The sequence below is a fragment of the Berghia stephanieae genome, chromosome 10 (assembly GCF_034508935.2).
Source record: "Berghia stephanieae isolate SIO BIC M18660-M18661 chromosome 10, UCSD_Bste_1.3, whole genome shotgun sequence".
NCBI classification, from domain to species: domain Eukaryota; kingdom Metazoa; phylum Mollusca; class Gastropoda; order Nudibranchia; family Aeolidiidae; genus Berghia; species Berghia stephanieae.
The window spans coordinates 3321899-3339533 of NC_088369.1; the positions used below are offsets into that span (position 1 = coordinate 3321899).

The 17635-nt window shown below is 37.7% G+C and overlaps 1 protein-coding gene across 14 annotated transcripts in view; it reads right to left on the minus strand.

Annotated features, from left to right (window-relative positions):
* Nucleotides 1-474: 474 nt before the first annotated feature.
* LOC144956086 (uncharacterized) overlaps nucleotides 475-17635 on the minus strand; it is a 51689-nt gene continuing 34528 nt past the window's right edge. For 4 of the 14 annotated variants that reach the window (XM_078886423.1, XM_078886421.1, XM_078886424.1 and 1 more), the window contains 6 exons: nucleotides 10792-10938; nucleotides 8998-9186; nucleotides 8222-8708; nucleotides 5023-5286; nucleotides 3211-3357; nucleotides 475-1826 (listed from right to left, as the gene is read on the minus strand). In XM_078886423.1, the coding sequence (XP_078742549.1) occupies nucleotides 1692-1826; nucleotides 3211-3357; nucleotides 5023-5286; nucleotides 8222-8569 (894 nt within the window). In that variant the 5' untranslated portion in view covers nucleotides 8570-8708; nucleotides 8998-9186; nucleotides 10792-10938 and the 3' untranslated portion in view covers nucleotides 475-1691. Of the gene's footprint in view, nucleotides 1827-3210; nucleotides 3358-5022; nucleotides 5287-8221; nucleotides 8709-8979; nucleotides 9187-10768; nucleotides 10939-16460; nucleotides 16891-17635 lie in introns of those variants that run through there. The other 10 variants (XM_078886430.1, XM_078886432.1, XM_078886431.1 and 7 more) reach the window with 7 other exon arrangements.

Below are 17635 nucleotides of genomic sequence, written 5' to 3' on the forward strand. Positions count from 1 at the left end.
CCTTACTTCTTTGTTCCTATTATAATATCGCCAAATACATAGGGCTCAGTGTGTAAAGCACTCGTTTCACACGCAAAGGTATCAAGATCGATCCCGAGGCAGTCGAGATTTTTTTCTGACCCCTCTGTCCACCCAGCAGTCAATGGGTAGCTGAGTCTGCTAGATTTGGCGGAAAGTACTTTGCGATAGACTAGTGTCCTTCCAAAAAGAGGGCAAACAATTGCTATTGTCCGTTTCACGATATAGAAACCGGGATAAACTCCGGCTCCATGGGCCGCAATGGCTCCGAAGGACTTCTTGATATACATAGAGATATCTGACCGATTGAAGATGTGGTGCGCAATCAAATGATTTACGGTGTTGAATTTCATTCAAGTTACAATTTTGAGTTCTTCAGTTTTCTTGACATTCTTGAGTGAATCCTCTTTAGTTCGTTCCTTGTAAATAAGGAATGAAATTCATAAGACGATGTTGTTTAACATTTTAACAAAAATGATTTAATAAATGCAATAAGTTTATTTGATAAAAAACAATGTGAAATTGAATGTAAGCTTCAATTTAATATAAGAAAACAGATGGACGTTTCCAGTTTCCCCTTTATAAAAAACCCAGGATGAATGGAACACTACAGACGAATGAGATAATGTGGTTGTGTCGTTGTTAAGACGAACAAACAAAAACATGTAGGTTTTCGTTTATTTATCTTAACAACACAACTACCACATTATCCCATTCGTCTGTACTGTTTCATTCATCGTGTTTTTTTTATAAAGGGGAAATCCGAAACGTCCATTTTATCGGTTTTCGTATATTAAATGGAAGCTTACATTTAATTTCACATTGTTATTCATTTCTTTGTGCTTCGAGCAGCAACATTTACAATAAGTTTATTTGGCATAGTTCAACAATCATATATTTGAATAATAATAAACAATAAATCTTTATTGTCCTCCAAAAGGTGGCAATAAATTCTGGAGTAAGACAAGGTTGTGTCAAAAGCCCCAAACTATTTATTACCCAAGATGACAGAAAAACACAAAAAGTAAAAAATAAAAAAAAGTTAAAATTAACATTTCCGGTATCTTGGGTTTTTCTTTTCTTTCTTTTGCGTCCCTAGTTTAATGATATTTGACAAGTTTGGTTGGGCTCAAATTGATTTTCTTAAAAAGTAGTCTTTCAGAGCCATAAGGCCTAGGAGCCGGCTTTTATCCCGGTTTTATAGCGTGGAACGGACAATGGCAATTGCTTGTCATCCTTGGGATAGGACGCTAGTTTATCGCAATATACTTTTCGATAGAACTAACTCATCCCATTCAGGTAATGAACATTATGGAAAATTGTGCGAGACTGAGGACTAATATAAATATCAATAATACTCTTCAACAGTCGTAACGTCACTTCCTTCCTAATGACGCATGGTAACTTAGTAACACTGGCTCTAAACTATCAGAACAATGGCAGAGGCCCGTATGAAATATTTCTCCGGCGAGCATAAAGGGTATCCAGAGGAAAAAAACCACATAAATTTGATCATGTTTTGACTTTTACACATTCTGATCACAAGGCATATGAAAAGTTCTAGCCAGCATGAAGAATAAAAAGTAATGATTTTCTTTGTTTAGAACCAAGATGGCCGCCGTTGCCGGGCGGTGTGACATCAGACTATTGAATTGTATTTAAATCCTTTTTGACTAGAAGGAACGTCGGTATTGAAAGACAATGGTTGCCATGACGATCAACAACAATGTAAACACGATCGCGACAGCGAATATCCGACCACAGTTATCACAAACGCTTTCGTCGTCTTTCGGGGAAGGGAAGCAATCCTGAAATTGAAAAAAGAGAGAGAGAGATTTTCCATAGTTATCTTTCTTGAAAATGTTGATTCTCCGTAAGTCTGCTGTGGACCCAACAATCCTTTTTACATTTTCTCCTTTTACTTTTACAAGACGTTCAAAAAATTAAAAACTTTATTTCAAGGTATAAAATCAAATTTAGACAAAATTTGTAATAGCATTAAAATTGAAACGATAATGAAACCGAAAAACAATTTTAAAAAAACAAACGAAAACACCCACACACACATACACACACACACACACACACACACACACAAACAGCATGAATAACAAAAAAAAAAAAAAAAAAAAAATAAAAGAAAAGAAAAGAAAAAAAAGGAAATAAATAACAAAAAAAAAAATACAATAAATAAAATAACAAAAAAAAAATTCAACATTCAAAATTCAAAACACAAACTCAACAAAATTACCACAATCAAATCAAACAAAACACCCGCCAGTTCTGTTGGCAAATTTAAGAAATTGATCGACAAAGAATTAAATTCATAAAGGTGACAATATGATTAATACTTGTAATAAAAACACAAATATGATTTATTATAATTGTTATAAGGCGTTGAAAGGATATGTCATCCCAGTTGGTATTTTGGGGTCCGGATAGCTCAGTTGATAGAGCACTCGCTTCACACGCAAAGGGCCCAAGATCCATTTCAGATGCAGTCGAGATTATTTAATTTTCCTGTCCTTTCAGCAGTGATTAGGTAGAAGGCTCGGTTAGATCTGACTGAAAGTGCTTTATCGTCCTATCCAACGGGTAGCAAGCAATTGCTATGACCGTTTCACGCTATAGAAAACGGGATTAACTCCGACTACATTGGCGAGATTATTTTATTTCCTGACCAGTCTGTCTTTTCAGTATTGATTGGGTAGCAGGCTCGGTTAGATCTGACTGAAAGTACTGTATAGTCCTATCCAACGGATAGCAAGCAATTGCCATGACCGTTTCACGCTATAGAAACCGGGATTAACTCCGACTACATTGGCCTAGTGGTTCTGAAGGACTATATTTAAGAAGTAGTAGTAGTACTTCATAGCAATTCGGCCTATTGGGCGGGAGTTTATCCCGGGTTCTATGGCGTAAAACGGGCAATAGCAATTGCTTTTTATCCTTTGGATATGGCGCTAGTCTATCGCAAAGTACTTTCCCTGAGATTTAACAGCTCCAGCTACCCGGGGTAAGAAATATAATATCGACTGCACCCGGGATCGATCTAGGTCAGTTTGAGTGTGAAGAGAGTGCTGTACCAACTGAGTTATTGAGCCCCCTCCTCCCCCCCCCCTCCCCACCACCCATTTAATAAGATAAGCTAAGATAAGAACCGTTGAGCTTTCATCTATTTTGCAGACATACCCATCCGCCCTCGCTGACTAGCCACTCCAAGAGTCGATTATTGGTGAAATCCACGACTGTGTCCACCACCTCTGTGACGTAATCCGCATGTCCTTGCATGGCGCACTCTTCGGCAAAAAGGCTACACACGGAGAACATGGAAACTACCTGAAATCGTAAGAAAATAAGGCAATCAAGTTGTAGTAAAAAATGACATTGAGAAGTTGCAAAAAGGCTACACACGGAGAACATGGAAACTACCTGAAATCGTAAGAAAATAAGGCAATCAAGTTGTAGTAAAAAATGACATTGAGAAGTATCATTCTTGGTTGGTGATATCAACGTCCCTTAATTCATCCTATAGATAGTATGCGCTTGGCTAAGAAGCTCATAACATTGCCATCCGGAAGTATAACGGACCAACACACAAAACTGTGTGTATCCACGAACGTTTATAGTCAGGTTAATACAGTTCAGTGAGAATTACTCATAAACGCGGATGGCAAAAAAAACAATAACAAAGACTTGAGTGACGCCATCTTCGAACTATCTATAGGGGAAATTTGTCTCCAGGGTCTATTCAAAGGGAAGATTGGAATAACCCAGGCGTCAGTTGGAAGTGCAGCGCCGCAAATTGAGCTAGGGCGAGGTGACTTGCTCAAGTCCATACAGCGCAGCGGTGGGTCATCGAACTCGGTACCTTTCGGGTACGAAGCAAAAACCGTAACACCGAGCCACGCTACCCCCAGCAGTTGACAGTTATCTTTTAACATGTTTTTTTTTGTTTTTAAGGGTTTTACGGCGCTTGCAACACATTTAGGTTATATCAGCGCCAGTAAAAAGGAAGAAAATGGGACAGTCAAAAGTTCTAGAATTACAATTAAAGCACCCAAGAAAGAGTACGACAAAGGGGAATTGGGAACAAATAGGAATCAGATGTAGATTTCAAGAGCATACCATCAATGTACTTAGCTTGAGATCACCTATGTCTCATCCGGACACAAGCACAAAATCCAACAAGGAGGAATACATTCAGATGCTTACGCCATACATTAAAAATAAATATAATAATACATAACAGAGATATGATTTACAAGGAAAAAATATCATCTCTCAAAACAATAACTATGCATCTGACTGTTTCCCTCCCAGCTAGGAATCCGGCCAGGGTCAAGACAAAACCAAGTAATCTCATTCCAAGACAAAGACAGAAAGCATGTTGGAAAACAGATATTAGGGGATAGAAGACACAGTATGTACCCCCCTGCCCACTATGGGAGGTCAGGAACTCCACCCAGCGTCTTTTAACAACAAAAAATAGAGCATTCATGTAGCGCAATATCAACTTAACGAGCTCAAAACGCTTTACAAAGGGTCCCTAGCCAACAGAAACACTTTACAAGTAAGACAAGACATGACGCCTGTTAGGCGATATTACGATTTTTTTCCAGCAGAGACAACAACAGTTTTACGCATTTTACACATGGTTGTGGTGAGAGAATGTGAGTAGAGAGCCTTTTCCAAGGACTCAAACTATGCGGCGCTCAGACCGGGATTCGAGGCCAGGACCTTCCAATCCGAAGACGAGTGTCATATCACTAGACTATAGCCACACACGTAGTGATGAAACTTGTGCCCCTCCCCCCCCCCTTCCCTCCATCCCCCCCCCCCCCAACAAAAAAAAAACAAAAAAAAAACAAAAAACAAAAAAAAAAAAATAAAAAAACCCCCAAAAAACAACAACAAAACATCAAAAAACCAAACACTTGATTGAATGTTGACAAATGATTAAAAACTAATTTGCCACCCATTAAGATGTGAAAATGCACTCACTTTTCCCCACGTTGTTGGTCCCTCGAATAATACATCGAGCAACGAGTTCAAGGCCACACGAACGACCTTGGTAGAGGTCATGGTCATACACAACTTCCGGGACACATTGCTGTAGATGCGGGGATACGAATGCTCTAGAGCCAAGCAGGCATCGATTACTCGAGGAGACTTGGCACAGTTGGCGGCCGGTATCGGTAATTTTCTCGATACCAATTCTTTGGTTGTCAGTTTGTAGACTACGTAGTCACGGCAGATCATGTTTGTCTGAAAGGCGAAAGATAAAAATATACGATTCTTACTCTTACTTTTGGAATAGGCTTCAACAGTCGTGACGTCACATCCTTCGTAATGACACATAGTAACCTAGTAACTGGTTCTAAACGATCGGAATAATGGCAGACGCTCTTATGAAATACTTCTCCGACGAGCATAATCGTGTATCCAGAGGAGAAAAAAACATTATAAATCTGATCATGTTTTGACTTTTATACATTTTGGTCACATGACATGTGAAAAAGTTCTAGCCAGCATGAAGAATAAAAAGTACCGATTTTCTTTGTTTAGAACCAAGATGCTCGTTGACATCAGACTATTGAATCCTATGCCGGACGTTTTTCCACCGCTGCACGAGCTTGTTAGTGCGCGTTGAGAACAAAGTTCGAATTCCAAAATGCAAGAGTGTAAGAATTCTTTTATTCTATCCCCTCAATCAATTTCGATTTCGTCATCTCTGAGTAAAAAATACATTTTCAAATATAATTAAATGATACTTATTTTTCCAAAAATCTAATTATAGTGAAATTCAACTTTTGATAATCTGACGTTATAAATCATTATTGTAAACTTGATATCATTACGCGTTACTATTTGGGGAAAGAGGTGGGTAAATAATATCGGTTCACAAACATGAATGTAGATAACAATCTATTCTTTAAAATATAGGTTTGGAGCGACGTATGCATATAAGAAGACATATTCACTCAATGAGATATAAAAGAAGAAGGAACATATCATGGTTAAATCTTCCCTACAGTAAACACATAACAACGGCTATCGGCAAAAAAAAAAAGGAAATCTTCAACCTTCTCTAAAAATGCTTTCGACAAGACCATGTTTTGGTCATGGACAAAAATACCATCAAGATAGGATATTCCTGCATGCCGAACATCCAAAATATCATACCATTTCAAAACAAACGAAAACCATCCCAACCAGAACAACCTAACAACAATCTTCAGAAAATCTGCAATTGCAGAACCCAGACAACATGTCCATTAAACTGTTTGTTTGTTTGTTTGTTGCTTTAGGTCTCTTCCAACACAATTGAGGTTATATGAGAGACCGCTGAAACAAAAAAACAAGCAATCTAACAAAAATAGTACAAATGTAAATCAAAATCATAACCTAAAGATATCATAAGCTAAATTATAAATAACCAAGAACAAACAGGCAGAAGATTTACAGAAAAAAAATCCCCTGTCAAAAATACAATCACAAACCAAAGAAGCAGGATAGGCTAGTAAAGAGAAGAAGAAACGACATCACTATCGGATCGTACACCCATGCGAACATCATAGGTATATGATTCAAGGGTGATGCTCCCATCCAACCACCCGCTCCATTAAACTGCAACTGCTTGACACAAAACGTTGTTTTCCAAGCCATAGTTACACGCCCAGACACACAAAACGTTGTTTTCCAAGCCATAGTTACACGCTCAGACACACAAAAAGTTGTTTTCCAAGCCATAGTTACACGCTCAGACCTACAAAACCTTGTTTTCCAAGCCATAGTTACACGCTCAGACACACAAAACGTTGTTTTCCAAGCCATAGTTACACGCTAAGACACACAAAACGTTGTTTTCCAAGCCATAGTTACACGCTCAGACCTACAAAACCTTGTTTTCCAAGCCATAGTTACACGCTCAGACACACAAAACGTTTTCCAAGCCATAGTTACACGCTAAGACACACAAAACGTTGTTTTCCAAGCCATAGTTACACGCTCAGACACACAAAACGTTGTTTTCCAAGCCACAGTTACACGCTCAGACACACAAAACGTTGTTTTCCAAGCCATAGTTACACGCTCAGACACACAAAACCTTGTTTTCCAAGCCATAGTTACACGCTCAGACACACAAAACGTTGTTTTCCAAGCCATAGTTACACGCTCAGACACACAAAACGTTGTTTTCCAAGCCACAGTTACACGCTCAGACACACAAAACGTTGTTTTCCAAGCCACAGTTACACGCTCAGACACACAAAACGTTGTTTTCCAAGCCATAGTTACACGCTCAGACACACAAAACGTTGTTTTCCAAGCCATAGTTACACGCTCAGACACACAAAACGTTGTTTTCCAAGCCATAGTTACACGCTCAGACACACAAAACGTTGTTTTCCAAGCCATAGTTACACGCTCAGACACACAAAACGTTGTTTTCCAAGCCATAGTTACACGCTCAGACACACAAAACGTTGTTTTCCAAGCCATAGTTACACGCTCAGACACACAAAACGTTGTTTTCCAAGCCATAGTTACACGCTCAGACCTACAAAAAACAGGAAGCATACGTCGGTCTTACAGAATGCTCATTTAAAACCAGATATAATATACACAAATCGCCATTCCAAAACCTACCATAAACCACACTCTACCACACTGAGTGAATATATCTGGAACCTAAAAGAAAGCAATATACAACATAATATTACATGGAAAACTATCTCAAGATCACAGTCATACTCAACACCTCCCAAATTATGCAATCTGTGCTTAGAAGAGAAATTTTACATGAACTTACATCCGCATGCAGACACAGAAATAAACGCCTTCTCTGTAACCACCATACCTACTAATCTCGACACCAAAACATCATAGGAAGTTTGAAACAACACACAATCATAAACAACAATAGCGATTACACACACTTCCCGTAGATTGCCCTTGTGACACGAAACAGTTACTGTAGAAGTAAACAATATATATATATATATATATATATATATATATATATATATATATATATATATATATATATATATATATAAAGGTACAGAGTTCCATATCAAGGGTGTTTGTTAATCCATTAATATTTTTGAGCAGTTTAATTTGAAACTTTAAACTGATCCATGTGTTGGCAGTATGGATTAAATTTAAATAGTATCTATATAGCATACGATCCACTTACTTGCTCTAGAATTTCACCCTCGCACACCAACTTAGGCCTGGGTCTGGATTTCCTCACAACAGTCGTTGCAAGCCGCTTGGATGAATTGCTGAAACGTTGGAAAAGTCCGCGGGTACTCTGCAAGAAACTAAGCAACGTGACGTCATCGCTTTCGTTGTTGTTGTCGTCAAATTCCGAAACTCTGGAACCCGACCTCTTGTTCTTTCGGAGTCTGCTCGAGGAGGAGGCGTGTGAAATAGAAGAGTCCATTGAAGATGTGCTGTGTCGTCTTTCCCTTCGAGGACTTCCGGATGGCGGGAATAAAAAAGATGGCGCCCCGGAAGTAGATGGTACTCGTAAATCATCCATTTTTTAAAGACACAATTTCTATGATTTGAACAAGTTTTGATTAATCTCGTTTTTTGTTGTTCTTTTACCAATTAACATGAGATATGAATAAATTATGAAAAAGGTATTTACAAGTCATCCATTTTGAAAGTCGTGGTTTCTGTAATTAAAAAAAAAGTTTTGATTATTTATGACAGTAAACAATTATTTATATTAAGTAACTCTTTTTTGACACATGAACAAGCTACAAAGAAATTTCTCACAATTGATCCACTTTGAAAGACACAATAAGTTTCTATGTCATTTACAGTTTCGAGTATATTTATCCAAATTTACATGACACGTGAATAAACTATGTAAATCGTACTTTCAAAATATCAGTTTTGACAGATACACATTCCTATGATTTAAAACGCGTTTTGATTAATTACATAATTATCCAAATTTACTTGACTTGTGACTAAACTGGTCAGCGTAGCTCAACAGTACAGTCTTTGCTTCGTTCCCAATTGGTACCGAATTCGACTACCAGCCTCGTTGTGTGGCCTTGAGTGAGTCACCTCGCCCTAGCTGCACTGCGGCTGACGCCTGGGTTATTCCAGTCTTCCCTTGGATTAGATCCTAAAGACAAATTTCCCCTTGAGGATGAATAAAATGAATTTTATTTATTTTATTTAAATAAATATATAGATGGTACACGTAAATGTGTCACTGGAAGACATGTCCAGTCGGAAGGTGAAAATTTTGGATTTGCATTTTTAATTTTTTTTTTTTTTGCATTTTATGAAAGAATATGCTCACCAGAGCATTTAATCTTTATTTGAAGTAAATCGGTTGATTTTTCATGTATGGGAAAGGTATCCAGCAACTTTTCTCAAATTTCATTCCTTTTCAACTTGACGAGCTGTAAAAAATATTTAGAAGTGAAATTGAGCTTTAATATTTTCTGAATGTGTGCAGAAAGGGTTGATTTAATCATTTATGACAAGAAAACTTTTTTTTGGATAAAAATTGACCTTCAAACTAAACTTGGCAATATCTCAGGTCAAACCTTTTCACCATCCGACTGATTATGTCATTCACTGTAATAAATTATACCGTTATGAGAGACAGACCTTCTATGATTTAAACACGTTTAATTAATTTCGACATTACATTGTCCAAATTAGCTTTCAGTATAGATCTATTGTGCGAATAGTGCACACAGATCATCCATTCAATTTCCATTGTCGGCGGATCAAATCTCTGAAGTCTCCATTTTCACGATCGGTGGATCAACACTCTGAAGTCTACATAGTCTACTAGCCGTGCGCACCATGTTTTATTTAATTTTGGGCAGATCAGTGAATGGGGGTCCCGGCAGCTCAGTTGCTAGGGCAGATCAGTGAATGGGGGTCCCGGCAGCTCAGTTGCTAGAGCACTCGCTTCACAAAAAAAATGGACAGAGATCGATCCGAGGTGCGGTCGAGATTTTAAAAAATCTGATCCTCCCCCTGTCCATCCAGCAGTGATTGCGTAGCTGAGTCAGTTAGATTTGGCGGAAAGTACTTTCCGATAGACTAGCGTCCTATCCAAAGGATAACATGCAAATGGCTCAGAAGGTCTACTTTTTATTTATCTTTTATAACACAATCTCCACCAATTTCGACTACTTATTGACTGAATAATTTCGAGCACAAAGAAAATAATCATATCACACAATCTGTTGCAGAGATCAATGATCACTTTTTAAACTTATAGATAGTATGTGCTTGGCTAAGAAGCTCACACCATTGCCATCCGGAAGTATAACGGACCAACACACACAACTGTGCGTAACCTTGAACTTTTTATAGTCTGGTTAATACAGTTTTGTGAGAATTATTCATAAACGCGGATGGCAAAAATCAATAACAAAGACCTGAGTGACGTCAACTTCATACTATCTATAAACGTTTTAATATTATATACACATTTGTGTTTATGTGTATGTGTGTGTATGTGTGCGTCTGTGTTTGTACGATTGATCTGGCTGGTAGAACCGGAGAGTATTCCATTTAAATATATACCGTGTAAAAACTGAATGAAGTCGACGTCACTGGTCTCTTTGTTGCTGTTTTCAGACCGCCTATTGGGTGACTAGTTCTCAGTAAAGTCCCTCTAAACGTTAAGTATGATTTTGTACGATGGTACTATTGGTCTTGAAGACAAACCTTGGGAGGTTTTCACTTAAACGCATACCGTATCTTACAAGGAACGCATACCGTATCTTACAAGGAACGCATACACAGCTTGTCCAAGTGAAAATCTTTAGTTCATCTGATTTAATTTTCCACGGTGATTGGCAAAGCTGTCACTGTCATTTGCTGTGTCGTTGTTGATTTCAAGTCATACTAACACTGAGTGTGTGTCTGAAATTGATGGAGAATAAGAATACGTGTAAGAACATACTGTGTATAGAACGAAGATGACGTCACTCAGGTCTTTGTTATTGGGGTTTTTTTTTTGCCATACAAGTTTAATTCTTACTAAATTGTATTAATCAGACTATAGATAGTATGCGCTTTGCTATTAAGTTCACAACATTGCCATACCGAAGTATAACGGACCAACACACAAAACTATGTGTAACCATGAACTTTTATAGTCTGGCTAATGCAGTTTAGTGAGAATTACTCATAAACGCGGATGGCAAAAAAATCAATAACAAAGACACGAGTGACGTCAACTTTGAACTATCTAGAGAACGAAGATGACGCCACTCAGGTCTTTGTTATTGTTTTTTTTTTGCCATACAAGTTTATGAGTAATTCTCACGAAATTGTATTAACCAAAGATAGTATGCGTTGGCTAAGAAGTTCATAACATTGCCATCCGGAAGTATAACGGACCAACACACAAAACTGTGTGTATCCATGAGCGTTTATAGTCAGCTTAATACAGTTCAGTGAGCATTACTCAAAAACGGGGATGGCAAAAAACAATAACAATGACCTGAGTGACGTCATCTTCGAACTATCTATAATGGGCATGATCTTTATTAAATTTCCATGTGCTCGAGGTCATTGGTCACATTGTAATGTGTGTTCAAAGTGACCCGCATATTGAAAAGTGCTCACAGTTTTTGAAATATCTAACATCACGATTGGTTCGATTGGTTATTTTGTTCAGCTCGACACATGAGTATGTTTATAACTTTTGTAAACAAAGCAGCGTGTTTACATTTGTTAAGAAATATCCAATAGTTGGACAGCAACAAGTCATGTGATTGATGACCTGGTTGGACGAAAACATGAATATAGATAGTATGCAGATGACGTCACTCAGGCTTTTGTTATTGTTTTTGCCATCCGCGTTTGTGAGTTGTTCTCACTAAACTGTATTATCCAGACTATAAAAGTTCATGGTTACACAGAATTTGTGTGTTGGTCCGTTATACTTCCGGATGGCAATGTTGTGAACTCCTTGGCCAAGCGTATTCTATCTATAGATCGTTCCCATTAACCCTCATCTTGGCAACTCTCACAAACTGGGAACTTCGCGAAGTCCCAAGTTTGAGAGTTTTTTTCCATGATGAGGGTCGTTAACGAAGTAGACAATGTAGGAATAGGACACTATAGAAGAGTGAACAAATTGGACCCTATCGTAAAGCATTTTGAGCACATTTTGGGAATCGTGTGTTCGTTTTGATTTTTGATTTTCCAATAATGGGGGTCCCTATTTCTTTTTAATTATGGAGGTTCCATCTTTTTTTTCAAGTTAGGGGGTCCCAATTTCGTTTTCAATTATGGGGGTCCCAATGTTTCTATTCAATAATGGGGGGTCACATTTTTTTCTTCAAATTTATGGGTTCCCAATATTTTCAATTATGGGGATCTTATATTTTTTTCAATTATGGGGGTCCCATTTTTTTCAATGATGTAGGTGCCATTTGTTTTCACTTATCGGGGTTCCATCTTTTTATTTAATGGAGGTGATCTATATTACCTTTCCATGTGCTCGAGGTCATTGGTCACATAGCAAAATGTGCTCACAGTGACCCCATAGTCAAAAGTATTCACAGCTTTTTCAATATCTAACATCACGATTGGTCATTTTATTAAGTTGGACACATGAGTATGTTTATAAATTTTTAAAACAAAGTACCGTGTTTACATTTGTTAAGAAATATTCAATTGTTGGACAGCAACAAATCATGTGATTGATGACCTGGTTGGACGAAAACATGAATATAGATCGCTCCCATTATGGGGATCCTAATAGCTCAGTTGGTAGAGCACTTGCTTTACAGGCAAAGGGACCAAGATCGATCCTGGGTGATGTCAAGATTTTTTTTTGACCCTCTTGTCCATCCAACAGAGATTTGGGTAACTAGGTCTGTTAGATCTGGTGGAAAGTACTTTGCGATAGATTAGCGTCCTATCCTGAGGTTACCAAGCAATTGCGCCATTGTCCCTTTCAGGCTATAGAAATAGGGATAATCTCCGGTTCCATGGGCCTTATGGCTCTGCCTTAATGATTACTTTTTTCCCCCCAATTTTGTAACAGTTAAAATCAATTATGGCTGTCGTTTTAGCATTTGTAACATGTGAATACAATAACACAACATCTGTTTGAACAGTGTGACATTCATGCATAGTTGTGAGATTGTGTGTTGTGTGTGGGTGTGTGTGGGTGTGTGTGGGTGTTTGTGTGTGTGTGTTTGTGTGTGTTGTGTGTGTGTGTGGGTGTGTGTGTTGTGTGTGGGTTTTTGTGTTGTTGTGTGTGGTGTGTGTGGGTGTGTGTGTGTGTGTGGTGGGTGTGTGGGTGTGTGTGTTGGTGGGTGTGTGTGTTGTGTGTGGGTGTGTGTGTTGTGTGTGGGTGTGTGTGTTGTGTGTAGGTGTGTGTGTTGTGTGTGTTGTGTGTGTTGTGTGTGTTGTGTGTGTTGTGTGTGTTGTGTGTGTTGTGTGTGTTGTGTGTGTTGTGTGTGTTGTGTGTGTTGTGTGTGTTGTGTGTGGGTGTATGTGTTGTGTGTGGGTGTATGTGTTTGATTATGTGTGTCTATGTTTACGTGCTCATGGGTTATAAATTTTGTGTTATTCTGTATCATATTTATATGAACGGGCGTTGGTATGTCAATGTGTGTGTGTATGTAAATTTTTTGTTGCTACGCATTTAGGTAAATAATCACAACATCCGCCAGTCTAGTTAGACACACCAACACACGAAACTGTGTGCAACCTTTCACGTTTACAGTCTGATTGGGTGTGCGTTTTGATAAAGTGATCTCTAACATCCGCCAGCCGGATATAACCGTAGCATCGTAACGTTATGGCCTGACACTGACCAAACAATGACGTCAAAATACCAGTCTTTGGTCACAAAAGAAAACAAATCGTGAGTTGTATTCAATAGTTCAACCAATGAAATAACTTGTCTCCTTGAACTCTACCAACGACAGCTCACTAGACGCTAAACAAACCTAAAAATGACGTCAAACTACATGTCCTAGGTTCTAGTGTCAGGCCGTAGCCATCGTTATATTATAGATAGTATGCGCTTGGCGAAGAAGCTCATAACATTGCCATCCGGAAGTATAACGAACCAACACACAAAACTGATGAACGTTTATAGTCAGGTTAATACAGTTTAGTGAGCATTACTCATAAACGCGGATGGCAAAAAACAATAACAAAGACCTGAGTGACGTCATCTTCGAACTATCTATATAGCCTGACACTGAAATCCAAAAGGACTAGCAGTTTGACGTCATTGTTTGGTTTTTGCACCGCCTAGTGAGTTGTCGTTAGTAGAGCTCATGGAAACAAGTTATTTCATCGGTTGAACTATTGAATACAACTCACGATTTGTTTTCTTTTGTGGCAAAAGACTGGCATTTTGACGTCATTTTTTGGTCAGTATCAGCGTGGCCTTCGTAAAGTTAGGGCCTGATACTGACCAAAAAATGACGTCAAAATGCCAGTCTTTTGCCACAAAAGAAAACAAATCGTGAGTTGTATTCAATAGTTCAACCAATGAAATAACTTGTTTCCATGAGCTCTACTAACGACAACTCACTAAGCGGTGCAAAAACCAAATAATGACGTCAAACTGCCAGTCCTTTTGGATTTCATTCAGTATCAGGCTATAACATAACGATGGCTACGGTATCAGGCCATAACTTTACGAAGGCCACGATCAGGCTCTATATGTTCATGATGGCTACGATATAACATGCCAACACACAAAACTATCTGTAACCTTGAACGTTTTTATAGATAGTGTGCGCTTGTCTAAGAAGCTCACAACATTGCCATTATAACGGACCAACATACAAAACCATGTGAAACCTTGAACGTAGTTTATAGTCTGGTTAATACAGTTTAGTGAAAATTTCTCATAAACGCGGATGGCAAAAAGCAATAACAAAAACCTGAGTGACGTCAACTTCGAACTATCTGTAACGGACCAACATACAAAAATATTTGTAACCATGAACTTTTATAAGTAGTGTGAAGTTGACGTCACTCAGGTCTTTGTTATTGCTTTTTGCCATCCACGTTTATGAGTAATTTTCACTAAACTGTATTAGCCAGACTATAAACTACTTTCAAGGTTACACATGGTGTATTTTAAATAGACTATAAAAGTTCATGGTTACACACAGTTTTGTGTGTTGGTCCGTTATACTTCAGGGTGGCAATGTTGTGAGCTTCTTAGCCAAGCGCAAACTATCGATAGATAGAGTGAAGTTGACGTCACTCTTTATTATTGTTTTTTATTTGCCATCCATGTTCAGGAGTAATTGGCTTCAACATTCATGACGTCACTTCCCTCATAATGACGCATAGTAACTTAGAAACTGGCTCTAAACTATCGGAACAATGGCGGACGCCCTAAGGAAATATTTCTCCGACGAGCATAAACGTGTATCCAGAGGAGAAAAACATTGTATATATATATGTTTTGACTTTTATACATTCTGATAACATGACATATGAAAAGTTCTAGCCAGCATGAAGAATAACAAGTACCAATTATCTTTGTTTAGAACCACGCTGCTCGCTGTTGCTGGGCGACGTGACATCAGACTATTGAATCCAATTCTCACTAAACTGTATTAACCAAACTATAGATAGTATGCATATGACGTCACTCAAGTCTTTGTTATTGTTTTTTTTTTGCCACCCGCGTTTATGAGTAATGCTCACTGAACTGTATTAACCCGACTATAAACGTTCATGGATACACACAGTTTTGTGTGTTGGTCCGTTATACTTCCGGAGGGCAATGTTATGAGCTTCTAAGCCAAGCGCATTCTATCTATAAGCGTTCAGGATTATAGATAGTATGCGCTTGGTCACCAGACCTGCAAATATGTGCATCTAGGTCCATATTGTGTATGTTCGAGGAAAAATGGAAATAAAAGACTTGGAAAGCATTAAATCTAATCTAATCATTGATACTATGCGTTTAGGTAAAATACTCACAGCATCCACCATCGGGACATAACGAAAACTATTCCACAAAATTAGTGTAAGCGTTTACGTATATATAGTATGCAGATGACGTCACTCAGGCCTTTGTTATTGTTTTTGCCATCCGCGTTTGTGAGTTGTTCTCGCTAAACTGTATTAACCAGACTATAAAAGTTCATGGTTACACAGAGTTTGTGTGTTGGTCCGTTATACTTCCGGATGGCAATGTTGTGAACTCCTTGGCCAAGCGCATTCTATCTATATTCTAGTCTGAAAACGAATCACAAACAGGCTGGCTAAATTAATAATAATGATAATAATAATAATAATGATAATAATAATAATAATAATAATAATAATAATAATAATAATAATAATAATAATAATAATAATAATATAATAATAATAATAAAATAATAATAATAATAATGATGATGATGATGTTGATGATGATGATTATAATAATAAATACATACTTAAAGATAGAAGAAACGAAGTTGACGTCATTCAGCTCATTGTTATTGTTTTTAGATATCCATTTTAATGATTAGTTCTCACTACATTTTATAGATGTTATGCGATTGGCTAAGAAAGTCACAACATTGCCGTCCGGAAATATAACGGACAAACACACAAAACGATGTGTAACCTTGAACGTTTATAGATAGAACGAAGATGACGTCTCTCTGGTCTTTGTTATTGTTTTTTGCCATCCGCGTTCATGAGTAATTCTCACTAAAGTGTATCAACCAGACTATACACTTTCAAGGTTACACATAGTCTTGTGTGTTGGTCCGTTATACTTCCGGATGGCAATGTTATGAGCTTCTTCGCCAAGCGCATACTATCTGTCTAGTTAATACAGTTTAGTGAGAATTACTCATAAACATTGATGGCAGAACAAACAACCCCCCCCCCCCCCCAAAAAAAAAAAATACAAAAACAAACAAACAAAAAAAAACAAAACAAAAAAACAAAAAAAAACGATACAAAACAAAAAACAAATAAACAAAAAAAAAAAAAAAAACAAAAAAAAAAAACAATAACAAAGACCTGAGTGACGTCAACTTAATTCTATCTATAAATCAGATTGTTAACATTCAAAGTTACACACATAGTTGTGTCGGTACGTTAGCTACACTCGACTGGTTGATGTTGTGAGTTTTTTACCTAAACACATAACATCATATTATATTATTATAGTATTTAGGCCTACACGTAATGGATAATGAATCCCGTACTCCATATTAGCCTTCACAGATTGCTGAATGTAACAACATTGTAATCACAAAAAGAGACGCGCGACAGAAGATAGATACTAAATACCAACAAACACACACACACACTACGATAAATGATAAACACATACTTCAAGATACACACATGTCAATATTCACACAGCCGACACAGTGACACCTGCTGTGCTTTAAATAGATTAAGATTACATATTATTATCGTTATTTTATTATTATTGCCTATTGAACAGATCAAGAAGAGTATAATAAAAATTTTGATCGATGACTCCCTGTTTCTTCGATATGACACAGTAGGAGTAAAAAGATAATATATGGGTGGCCATTCGCCTCAAAACGGTAATATATGATTTACCGGCTCAAAACGGTATTAGGTCGGGATAAATGCGGCACTGAAA